We start from the raw sequence: 13,243 nt of genomic DNA on the forward strand, positions 1-13,243 counted from the left end.
CGTTTGTTTCAGTTTTGGTCTGCCATTCAGATACCAGTAAATGTCACCGAAAACTTGAAGGATCTCGACAGACTTTCATAGTTATAAGTTCAACTTGACAAGAAATGACAAAATGCTTTTGAAAACTCACGGCGTTAGTCTCGTCTTTGCGGTATCTTGGACCCTCTGACTGGAGGACCTTGCGCAGCGTATCAAGGACGTTCTTTCGGAGAACCACGGTACAGAACTGTCCGCTCAGATCGGTGAAATTCCACATGGTTGATATGCACAAGTTGAAAGGTTTCCAGTAATCATCGTCAACCGTGTCGTCTTCTTTTCGCCATCCGTGATCTTCGCAGAAACGCAATGTTGCCAAGAGAGCGTCGGGTGCGCCCTCGTCCAAGAAGGTTCGGAGAAGAACCTGTCTGTATTTCGCTCTTGTGTCTTCGTCATGCTTTTTCAGCTGGCCGTACATCGTAGCAACCGTAAACAGAGCAGGCTGCGTTGTATCTCTAGAGGTAAAATCTTTCTTCGAAACCGCTGTCTTTAATTTCTGGAGGTTTTCCTGGTAACTTTTCTGTTTGAGCAGTATTTCGGTTTTCACGCCTTTATCAATGTCGCCGAGGATATCGTCGAACTTGTCCGTCAAGTCCACGGCCGGGGCAACATCCTCGTTCGAGGGCACCGCTCCTTCCTTTCCCTTATCGCCGAGAACCTTGAAAAGCTTCTCCCCGATATCAATAAAATCGCTTTCCTGTACCAGTTTGTAGTACAATTTAGCTCCGATGAGAAATCCAAGCCAGCCGTCAGGTTTGTAGTTATCGTCCATCATCAAGGGATAATCTCCTTCTTCAGTTGGAAAGCATACTCGGCCTCTGGGAAAGAAAAAATATGAAAACAAAAGTTTACAATTTCCGTTGACACTTCGCCTTCCGAATACAAAGGGGAGGCGGAGGCAAGATATTCTTTGTGTTTTAAGTCCCATCTCAACTGCCGGTATATATCTGAAGTTCGACTTATTGAAATAGCCATTTATATTTTGTTTGTGCACAAATAATGTGAGTAAGGTAAGCACATGTACATAAGGTACAAAAACTATTCGTGGTCGTGATTTTACATCGGGAGTTTTTGTCGGAATGTGCAAGAGGCAATGAGTACTTTGGCCTTCTAATGTTTTTCAAATTTACAAAAACATACAGCAGGCATGAGCTGATGTTGTAAGTGTCTGACTTTTGTTCTTGAGTTCATTAAACCATAGATCCTAAAATTGAGTTTTATGGTTAAACTTTGTTTTTAAAGTATGAACGCAAGAGTGCAGAGAAGTATTGTGTTAGCGTAGCAACTCAGTAATTTCCATTTTCGATGGAAATCCTTAGTTTCAAAAAGGGTGATTTAAAGACATGCACCCCTTGTTGGACCACTTAACTTACCCATGCGGCAGTTTGCACTTTCCTTGTACTTCTGTGAGATCCCCATGAACACAACGGCGGCATTTTCAACAGCCGAGGCCATTCCTTCTAGCGTCGACCCCTCCATGCTCTCGATGTCCATCCAGACTTTATACCCGGCGTTCTTCAGTATGTCCTTGATCTTAATCATCTCTGGTTGGCTGCCCCACTGATAGCTGATCATAACATGTGGGTCTTTGTTACCAGTCACGCGAGATTCTGCTGATTCTGGTAAAGGGAAAATTTAAAGCAGAAATGTGTAAATATCACTGCGATGAGCCGCGCTCGCGTTTATACAATGGATGACCGATCTCTGAAAAGTTGCATACAATTGAACATCACTCACTTGAAGAATTTATCTACCAGTGTTTGGTGTTTTGTGTCATGAAATACCCTCTAAAAGCAACCATTACCTAAGGTATTGAACTTTTCTGTTCTCTACACTATTGTTGGTAGTTTATAACATTAGCATCGATATCTGGCTCAAAGCGTTATGCCTCTTACAACGGCCATATTCCTCTATCTGCCTTGTCGGTTAGTGGCACCATGGAGCTCCGACCAGTTTTTCAGTGTTTCAAGGTACCGACAAATTTTGACGTAGTATGCACCTAAATTGAGAAGGACTTTTGTTCAAACTTCTTAGATGAAACTTTCGACAATTCTCTTACCAAATCAAGAAGAAAACCAGGGGTATGTGCAAAGTTTGGTACGAGAAACAAATTTATCTAACCGATATTTGATTCAAAATGGCCGCCATCCTTGTGTTAACTTTATGGGGAAATAAAATGTTTGATTTTCGAAAAATAAGACTGTGAAAAAAATTCTTACTACAAGAGCTTTAAAATGAACCCCGACATGTGGTAGATCAGTAGAGAATTGTTAAAATTTGAGAGTCCGAAGATGTCCCGAATGCGCATGCTTTCTAAAAATTGGAGTGACAAAAACTCATACTTACTGTTGTTGTTGATGTTCCAGAGGATTCCTTCAGCTGCCTTACGTATTTTCTTGTTCTCGCTCTTGAGAAGTTCCTCGAAGATGTCGATGGAGTCTTGAAGGATCGACTTGCCGTCCGAGAAGGATAGATGCTTCAGTGCTTCGAGAGCCGCTGAAACAAAAATGTGTTTGGAAGTGTACCATAGACCGTTGACGACGTAAAATGTATAAACTAGTTATTTGTGTTTTGGAACAACAAAGACGATTAACGACGGCAGTGAAAGACAGGATCCAATGAAATTACTTATTAGTATGTGAGGGCTACAATAAGCTCGAAAGTCAAAGAAGTTATCATAATTACATCAAATTGTCAAATTTCACAAAAGATTCAAGTGAAACAAACTGGTACATGGCTAATGCACGATGCACGAAATTAAATTCGAAAATTCGCTGGTAACACAAATTGTGGCGTCTATAGAGAATTTCATCATGCATAACATCAAAGTCACGGAGCGATGAACACCTACCTATTTTTTCAGAGACATTACCACGTTGCACAACTTGTATTAGTATTGGTTCAGCCCCAGCTTTGGTCAGCTGTGCTTTGTTGACGTCATTCACTGCTAGTCGTCCAACCACTAGAAGATAAACGGAAACAGAGTTTCACGGATATGTAGCTGTTGGTTAACATTACGGTGAATAAGTTAAGTCGCACTCTTATCGTGAAATTTGTACAGTAAAGTGCAGACTGGAGAGAGAGAGAGAGAGAGAGAGAGAGAGAGAGAGAGAGAGAGAGAGAGAGAGAGAGAGATGACTAGGCCGAGAGCGAGATCATGGTACAAGGATACTAAAAAAAACCCAGAAAATTATACACATGCACGAAAGTAGCACCGAGGAAAAAAGTTGATACGTGAAAAACGAAGGTATTCCCTCCGACAAAACTTCGCAGCGTCAATATCCAAGTAAATACGTTAACTTTCAAACCGCCTTTTCGTGTAACTATCGTTAGATTTTAATCTCTGTCCCTGTCTGTCTGTCTATCTGTCATACATAGGTATCCTGTACTATATTTACTCACAGACACATAGTTCATGGAGGGAGAAGCCCTTGCTACGTCGTGTCTTCATCTTTGAAGCCTTCCTCACGTGCTCTACGATGTTGCCGATGGCAACTTCGTCGTGGAACAATTCTTTGCTCTGCTCCTCGTTGACGATGTACGCGGGAATGAGAACGAAGTAAATGTCGAGGTCGCCGAAGTCCACGTTGTTGATTTTACCCAGGATTCCAAGCATGTTAGACTTCTTGACCACGTCCCGTGAGAGTTCGTGGAAGGAACAGTTTGCCGTGATCGCCAGGGAAGCCTTCATCACTCTTTTAGATTTCTGTTTGTGGAAAGACACATATAGAAATAAAAGAAAACATGAGATAGTATTTTCATCGGCAAAAACTTTTTCATAAACATTTTCTAGGTTGAATTAGGAGCCGTGGTAACATGGCTGCCGTAACGATACATAGTAGTGTAGAGTATTTTGTGCATAGCATTTTATTTTTATATTCTCAGTATGTATTATTTGTAACGAAACAAATTCTAATCGCTATCCGCGTGCATGACTGGAATTACAACACGTGCAGCCATAGACAAGAGATAATGAATGCATACATTTGATCGGACATGATTGGACTAGACGTACAACACATTGCAAGCAAGCTGTCTATTTGCTCCTACAGTGTTGTCTTGTTGAAATGTTTTGGAATGTTGAAACTCATCATTGTTGATTTTTAATGGCCACATAATGATTCATACGGCTCTTCGTTTTGCCAAACTTGCGCATATTGCTTAGTGGAGACCTGTCGCTTAGTTTACTCGGTAAGTGGAGGTGAGATATATATTAAAAGTTTGTCCAAATAGAACATAATTTTATGGCGTATACAATAAGATGTTATGATTTTTCTCCGAAAACGAACCAAAAATGTGTTATTGTTCGATTGGGTTCGGAAAATAATATGTATGTGTCGACAAATTTTCTGTCTTAATTTCAATGACAGATATTCATTCACATTTCATTTTTAGAAGCAGCAGTTACATAAATGACTCAATGATCCTTCAATGATTAAGATTCATTAAAATTCAAGGCTACGTTTTGGCGAACCGTTTTGAAGAAGCCTCGATTTCAATGATGAGAGGATATGAACTTACGAGATCTATGGAATGTGCCATTGCATGCTGGTACTCTTTCTCCATGGCGTCCTCGGCTACCGCTATGACGCCCTCATCGGCGATGCATTTGGCAAACTGGTCGCTGGCGTCAGAAAAGTTCCACAAGATCTGTGTCGCGAAGTAAAAAATGTTGTAGTAGCCGACGTTGTTGGTGTTGTCCTGAGTATCCTGCTGCCTCCACCAATGAGATGTAGCCTTCCTGATGGCGTTTACAACAACCGCCGCCCCTCCCGACTCGACCAGGTAGAGCGCCACTGCTCTCCGATGGATCCGTCTCTTGGCGATCTTCTTCTTTTTGAGTTTAAAATACAAGCCACCGATGATCTTTGAACATTTTACGATCTTTTCGGTTTCTATGGCATGACCATCGGTTCCGTCAGCATCAATTTCTAATCGAATGATGTCAACATTACGCTTACAAATTTCTTTACTTTCGTCGATCTGCCGAAGTACATCCTCGTCCTGGGCGTCCTTGTTAGCTGTCTCGTCATCATTGCCGCCATCCTCGTCCTCCTCCTCTTCTTCCTCTTCAGCTTTTCCGTCCCCTCCGACGTTGTTGCCGATGACTTTGTCCTTCTTCTGGGAAGCGTTGTACTTCTCTTCAAGTTCTGAGTTCAAGTCATTCGCTATTTGTTGGGGACGAATCTGTAAGCTTACATCCGTAACTTTGCTTGGTTTTGAACCCATGTTGAAAGAATTTCAGACTACAACAGAGGCGGGGGTGGGTATCAAGAATCTGAAAGCGAGAGGTGAAGAAAGATCATTAGACACACCCACTTTCCAACTATCTTTCCTCTGCTTGTTTCATCATGATGTGCCACACTAAGTTACAAGAACGGAGAAGGACATGTTCGCAACTGTCGAAATTGTTTCCACCCACGTTTGTTTTCAACGGTATTTTAACAAAAATTGCCGCCGGAGGCACCATGGCACCACAGTCAGCTGTGATCTATTCCGCTCTCGGCCTATGCGCCCCATAGACATGTGTACATATGCCTGAGAAGATGTACACACGTCTATGGGGCGCATAGGCCCAATGCGGAATAGATCACTGGTGACTGTGATGGCACTGTGCAGTAATACTTGTAATGTGCTACTAGTATATCTCTACTGTATATGACTGAAGACATAATATAAACAATGCCAACAGACCTTGGACAATGGCTTTTATTATTAAATATTTGGTGCACAGCCTTTACTATAAGGGACTCGATCCCAGGGATCAAGTTTCTTCTAGTCTGTGAGAGAATTTTGGAGGTGTAATATAGCCTTTTGTTTTCCATTAAAATTGTACTCTAGTGAGTAAATTTCCTAGCAAGACAATCTGACACCTGTCATAGGCCTTTAAGTTGTATCTCGTCTGTGGGCTCAAAACACGGCATTCTCTCATTTTTCACAATTTTGTTTGCTTTCCGCTAAGTGCACAATATACTGTAAATTATAATTTCGTAATCAAAGGGGCGATTTACTAATATAATTTCCCCACATATTATTGAAAAAAAGCTTGTGAAATAAGCAAGCATTGACTTCTGATAAGCTTACGTTATACTTGCTGACCGTCGCACTTCACTTTTATCGAAATCTGACAGTATCGGAAACCGAACCGAACTGGTGTCAAACTGAGAAACCAACTTTTGTGTTCAAACTAATCAAGTCATGGGGTCAGGAAAGTCCGACAGTAACTGGTGTCGATTCTGTAAGTCGTGTACGGTATTGATTCTAAGCGAGGGGAATCTTGTATTGCCGGGTGCCGCAGACACGAGGTCGGGGAGCTGACGGTGCGGCCGCTCGTATCGCTGAAGCCTGTTGACTTCAATGCAGTGCACTTAGCTGAAGGTGGGAAATAACCTATAGACTCAACGTTAGAAACGACAGTCTTGGAACGAACGACAATTTTGTAAAAAAGCCGGAGCTATCCTGGTTTAACGAGTTATTACACTTTTGCAGAATATACTGAGTCACTTTCTTTATCATGTTTATCTGAAAGCAAAACTGATCTCGTTGCAACGAGTGGTTTTGAACTTGGCCCATCAGAGGAGACACTATGGTACACGTTATGTAAATCTAGAACTTTGTCCCTGGATTTCAAATTTTCTAATCACAGATAGCCTAGTTCATTTCATTTAATGTTAAGATGATTGTACATTTTTTCCTTGCCTATACTGATAACAATTTTAAGACATACGTTTTAGTTGGCAAGTAGCATAAAGAGGTGTCTTCACTGCTTCTCCTACAACGAAGCCTAACAGAGACAACTTCAATAGCTCTGCTTCGATAATTCTATAAAGACTACGGTCTGAAATATATGGATGCCATACACCGTATTAACGTTGGAGAGTATATATGTGTGTCTGTAGGTACGTGTGTGTTCATGTATATCTACAATGTCTACTGTTCATAAAACAAGCGGGTTACTAGGAGACGTCGGTTAATCTTTACAGGTATGCAGTGTAACTTATTTATTCTATTGGTGAAAGGAAGTGGCAACGCAAACGCTACTGCATGCCAATGTCACTTCAATGAGGACGCGACCTCTGCTCAACCTTACATTTTATGTTCATCTACGCATTCTAAATATATCGTTTCTCGGATCAACTTGACAATACCTTCGACTAGGACACCTTCACTTGGTAGTATATGGCAGTACGATAGAATGTTAGTCAAGATTTTCAAAGGATCCATGACTCCTGGGCTATTTCAAAGTTTACTTTGTTTATGAGTATTTACATAATTTTCGTTGGCGACTCATTTGAGTTTTGCATACATATAAATTTTCACAAACAAAGCAGATTCAGGGTTTTTCCACAAAAGACATGCACATCATAACACATATGTAAAGTTGGCCTATGGTGCTAGAATTCACAAAACATATGAGAAGACAAAATATGTGTACAAAAAAATTACGCTGACCTGTTGATTTTAACGCTCTTTATGCATATCAACACAGAAGTGCAATACGATCATCATGGGATTATCCGTTGAAACAGACTGTGTACCCATGGCGGTAGCATACAGATTGCCTCTATTTGGTATAAAGTTCGCCAAAAAAGAACTGCAAACAACTTACAAGCGCATGCGAGATCGCTAACGATTTGGCCGTGAAGATATCATTAAAACAATACTGAATAGATTGAAGGCTTAGAGAAATTCCTTTGAGAGGAGTTGAAATGGACAGCACCTGATCTATGCTCGGGGCAGGCGCTACATTTTGTTCATTATTGGGAAAAAGTCTGAATGATACGCGTGAGTCAAGCCAGATATAAATCCGTAAACGACTTTAGCGTGGTACCAATATTGGAGGACAATGGTTTCGTAAACGCGTTGACATATTTTCTTTCTCCCCTCATTAAACTTCATAGATAACAATGAATCAGAATGAGCATACGAAGTTATCGAAAACTCCAAACTGTAAATTCACGGTGAGTACGCTGACCCTTGGTGGGTAGAGGCATCGTGGTTGACCGAACGCTGCGGCTCGTCCGCGGCGACGCTACGCCTTGCCCTGTTCTGGAAGTTGTCCGCTGCTACATCCATGATCAGAAATTTCGTTGGCGTGACGCTTCGTTGTGGCAATAGAAAGTGTTACCTTTCTAAGGTGTTGTTTTGTAATGTTGTGACCGCAATCAATGATTGGAATCGCTCTCTTTATGTATCCCTACTTCAAGACATTGAGATGTACTTTATGACATTCAGATGATTCAGAAAACTCTCGCCTTCCTCCGCGGCAGTCAAGACCGGTAGCTGTCAGTGTGTGTGCCCCGACTTGCTGTCCGTATGATTTACAGTTCCCCTCGGCATTGCCCTCGCCTTCTGCATTTGGGAAGAAATAAACGAACTCGAAAAGCGTATGTAAAGATCACGTAAACATAAACATAAATATAAACTTACGTGAGCTCAGCGTTGACGTTGACAGTAAATACCATGTACATGGCCGTCGATCAACCTACAAAGAGCGCAGCCTAGCGATCACAAAAAATGAACATTCGCTTCAGAAACTCTCCGAACGGCTGTATGACTCTGCAGCAGTTACTTCACTGCCCTATCTGTTACCAATTCGACCACATTGTAGCCATACATGTACAGTATTCTACGAAACAGGACCGAGTCCACGTCCGTGAAAGTGTATCGCGATGTTTACCTTAGTAATATGGTAACGTTAAGTGTAACCTTTGACCTTACCAGTTCGAGCGCCCTCTACTGATCAAGATTGTGCTTCTCAAATATGTAGGTCAGTACCATGAAATGGAGGGGATGAAAGAGATTTTATACTGTGGAAAAGTAATTAATATTTATTACTACAATTTGACATTGATTTTACGTATGTCGTTTAGTATTTTGTTATTTATGATAATATTTTTCCACTATGTAAACGTGAAACGCATCGGTGGTTCAGTGGTAGAATTCTCGCCTGCCACGCGGGAGGCCCGGGTTCGATTCCCGGCCGATGCATCGCTTATTTTTCCCCCCCAGAACATAATCTGCCTAGGAGAAATATCTAGTTGTTTCATATGTTGCTCTCCTTAATTTTTCTCGAATCTTTCTCCACCCTTTTTAAATTTCCTGTACATTTACTTCAATCGACAGTCAATGTTCGCCCAGGCCCAAGGTCTGACTTTCAGCAGCAAACCAAGTCAAGAATTGTTCAACATGATGAAGTGGCTTATTTCGCTCTTCAAAACAGTTGGAACTAGCGATGTAATGTTTCTCCTCTGAAAAGAGGAATCCTCTTCCTCCAAAGATGTTTTCCTTTTCACAGGAATTCAATTGATCCCGAATCTTTCAAATTTAGTCGTGTTCGTAAGAGAGCGCCCTCAAAGGTCTAGCAGAGCGAGTAAAGAAGGGCCCAGCGTATACAGGTTGATGTATTATGAGTGTGCGAAGAGAAAATTGAAATACTAGTAAGTACTCCTATAAAAATACAATAAATGTGCGATGAAAAAGTGGAGCATTGCTGCCAATTATCATTTACAGGCATTACATCATCTGAAACAATAAGGCAAACATTTTACCTGGACATAAATTACAGGGGGGGGGGTGGGCCGGTGTTTTTCGAAAAACCGCTGCGTAAAAAATAGTGACCCTTCAAAAGTTCATGCACAAAAATTAGTGACCCTCCCCCTTATCCGTGCATGAAAATAAGTGACCCTCCCCTGTTACTCAATACCCCCAAAAAAAACCGCAATGTGTTAAAGACCCCCTTCTGACTTGCTATACTTTTTAAGTCGCCCTCCCGAAAGGAAGGCAAAATGTGGCCGATATAACGCGTTGTCCAAAAAATATCAAATCATATGTGTGTGATAATTCATGTAAATGTACTTTGCTTGAAGTGGCAGGTAAAAAGTGCATGCCTGTACAAAAAATGTAATTTTTAGATTTTATCGATAATGTTGATTCACTATACATGTAGTCGACTATAAGAAAACTACGAACGTGTATTTCCCACTATAAAACTAGCAATATCTGTTCCTCTATAGATGTTTAATAACTGATATAGATATACTTGATTAGCATGGGTTGTTTACAAGTGCACATGTGAACAAGATATTTGATTTTGGAATTTCTCTCAAAATGTTGATCCACTATACATGGGAGTCTATGACAAAACTATACATGGGAGTCTATGACAAAACTGTCAAAAAATTTTCAGAATTAAAAATTTGCACTATTTGTGCATATATGGACCCTGAATAATTGACATAATTGTGCTTGATTAGAAGAGGGTGGTAAAATGTGCATCTGTGTACAATAACTTTGTTTTTGGAATTTCGCATAAAATGTTGATCCACTATACATGGGAGTCTATGACAAAACTGTAAAAAAAAATTTCAGAATTAAAAATATGCACTATTTGTGTATATATGACCCTGAATAATTGACATAATTGTGCTTGATTAGAAGAGGGTGGTAACACGTGCATCTGTGTACAATAACTTTGTTTTTGGAATTTCGCATGAAATGTGGATCCTTATACATTGTAGTCTATGAAGAAACTATGAATAATTTTTTTAAATACAAAACTTGGCAAATCTGTGTATTTATGTATGCTTGATTATTGATATTTATGTTCTTGATTAGACTAGAGTGGTTACAAGTCCATGTGTGTGCAAGAAATTTGATTTTGGAATTTCACCGAAATGTTGATTCACTATACGTGGAAGTCTATGGTGAAACCCTATGAATAATTTTTTTCCAATACAAAAATAGGTAAATCTGTGCATTTATGTACACTCAATTATTGGTACTAATGTTCATGATTAGACTAGAGTGGTTTCAAGTCAATGGTTGTGCAAGAAATTTGATTTTGGCATATCACTTAAATGTCGATTCACTATACATGGCAGTCTATGATGAAACTATGAATAATTTTTTTCCAATACAAAAATAGGAAAATCTGTGCATTTATGTACACTTGATTATTGGTATTAATGTTCATGATTAGACTAGAGTAGTTTCAAGTCAATGGGTGTGCAAGAAATTTGATTTTGGAATTTCACTGAAATGTCCATTCACTATACATGGCAGTCTATGATGAAACTATGAATAATTTTTTTCCAATACAAACTTGGTAAACGTATTTAACCTGTGCATTTATGTACACCTAATTATTAGTATTAATATTCATGATTAGACTAGAGTGGTTTCAAGTCAATGGTTGTGCAAGAAATTTGATTTTGGAATTTCACCAAAATGTTGATTCACTATACATTGTAGGCTATGAGGAAACTACAAATAACTCATAGGTTATCTGATCCTACATTGTTATTCAAAAGTTGTTCGACCTGAAGCTTCCAGTTGTTATTGATGACACTATGCACTATTCTGAACAGTTTGTATTCTGTCAATGTCCTCAAAAAATTAAAAAATGTACATACAGCGACATGAACGTTTGACACCAACCTATACCCAATGTATTGTCAATGGGAGAATGATGTCAAATAAGTAATCTCCCAAATTGTTATTGAAAGAGTCATTATAGGGGACAGTTATGCACAATAGTGTTGAATAAGTAGAAATCATGACAACTTAAATCAATGTGGCTGCTTGGATCATCATTATACCTGAAATTTGCGCCCGAAGGGCGCGCCGAAAATGGTAATGGCAGAAAATGAAAGTGCCAGGAGGTATTTTTTCTTTTTCAGTATTCCATAACGTGCACATGCAATTTCAGCTTTGATGCATGAAAAAAGGTGACCCTCCCCCATAGGCTTGCACAAAATTTTATGACCCTTCAAAAATGCTTGCGCGAAAAATGGCGACCCACCCCCAAAAAACACCGGCCCACCCCCCCTGTAATTTGTGTCCAGTCCCTAAGGCAAACATTTTACCTCTACCGATTCTGTTACAGTACAGGTTGACAAACAGACAATAATTCGGGAAGCCGGGTTCCTGAAAATAAATGCCGCTTAGCTTATTGCACTATCTTTACGATAATGAAAGTACAGCTGAGAAGGCCTCTCTATGCCTGGACTTACTTTTTGCACAAAAGTTCAAATGGACTTCCTGATAGCAGCTCATGTATCTATTAACTTGAGGCCTTTCTGGCCACCATTTAATTAGCACTTTGTGATGTGTAATTGTGTATATTCGTCGTTCGTTTCAAATTCTAATTGAAAGTATTCGCAGCGCAAATGCATTTGTAATTAGTAGATATTCTTGATTTTGCGTGAATTTTCGGGTTACAGCACCACTCTACAGTAACCCTCATTATGCTACATTTTATTTTCTCTGCTTATTTACTCCAAATACAATACATGACTGACTGATTGTAGTGAATTTAGAATAATGGTGGGTTTCTAGATCTTCCAATGAAGTAGTACAAATCCAGTTGAGCTGCACCATTCCAAGTCATATGTGCTGGCGACGAGAGATTAGATTCTTGTCACGTGATGGCGAATAGACCACATGTAAACTTTGACGATCGGAAGTTAACGACTGAACGACTAAGTCGGATGATTTTAACCTTACGGTAAAGGTGACTTTCGCTACCCGCCTACGCTATGCAAATGGTCGACCCGGGAGCAAATTTACCCTGTGTCTTGGCCTCACAAAACGGCAATGCGTCTGTTGTTGTTGTCGTCACGGTGTGGTTGATATAATCTTCCGATCATGAATATCTATTAACAGTAAACCATGACAGAAATAGTTTCATGCATGTATTACTTCGAAGACACTCGTCGGTATGTTGACTTAAACTCATAACGCCCTCTACATACAATGTTTGCATATAGGGTGTTATTGTCGTTCAGTCCCACAAACAAGACATAGAAAGTTTTGTTGCCCCGCTATCTCGTGATCAGTGTCTTTTAAAACCCATTAACAGTTGTTGGAGCTACGAAGTCACATTCGGCAGGTCTCTCCTGAGTCTTTGTCAGTGGACAATTACAACCGACAATTTGATTTATATCATAGAATAAGGGGCAAAGTTCGACAAACCGTTGGTATTTATTTACTGCCATCAAGGGAGGTTACTTAATAGAAGGAAGGGAGGGAGGAACTCACGCTACACACACCACCGAGACGTTTGTTACATTAAAGCAAAACATTCACGGTTCACTGTGGTCACCGATATAACATGCACAGGTTTAATGTACATACATATCAAGACAATTCGTCCATGTAGATTTCTATTAAAAGTAACCCTTCAAAAGTTTAGGGCCGGTTGTAA

At 40.0% G+C, this 13,243-nt stretch overlaps 1 protein-coding gene and 1 non-coding gene across 4 annotated transcripts in view; one reads left to right on the top strand and one right to left on the bottom strand.

Annotated features, from left to right (window-relative positions):
* The window catches only part of LOC139121803 (uncharacterized), a 53,074-nt gene extending 44,332 nt beyond the window's left edge, over positions 1–8,742 (bottom strand). Inside the window, exons 1-7 of one of the 3 annotated variants that reach the window (XR_011549355.1) lie at positions 8,467–8,742; positions 4,558–5,314; positions 3,439–3,742; positions 2,888–2,998; positions 2,383–2,532; positions 1,410–1,655; positions 131–854 (exon numbers count right to left, since the gene is read on the bottom strand). Coding sequence is in view for 1 of the 3 variants with exons in the window: in XM_070686998.1 (XP_070543099.1) it covers positions 811–854; positions 1,410–1,655; positions 2,383–2,532; positions 2,888–2,998; positions 3,439–3,742; positions 4,558–5,265 (1,563 nt within the window). In the remaining 2 variants the exon portion in view is untranslated. Of the gene's footprint in view, positions 1–130; positions 855–1,409; positions 1,656–2,382; positions 2,533–2,887; positions 2,999–3,438; positions 3,743–4,557; positions 5,315–6,763; positions 6,860–8,466 lie in introns of those variants that run through there. The other 2 variants (XM_070686998.1, XR_011549354.1) reach the window with 2 other exon arrangements.
* A 214-nt stretch (positions 8,743–8,956) lies between these two features.
* Positions 8,957–9,027, top strand: Trnag-gcc (transfer RNA glycine (anticodon GCC)). The gene has a single exon. It is a non-coding gene; the product is annotated as a tRNA-Gly (tRNA).
* Positions 9,028–13,243: the final 4,216 nt, after the last annotated feature.

The sequence above is a fragment of the Ptychodera flava genome, chromosome 21 (genome assembly GCF_041260155.1).
Source record: "Ptychodera flava strain L36383 chromosome 21, AS_Pfla_20210202, whole genome shotgun sequence".
Classification (NCBI taxonomy): domain Eukaryota; kingdom Metazoa; phylum Hemichordata; class Enteropneusta; family Ptychoderidae; genus Ptychodera; species Ptychodera flava.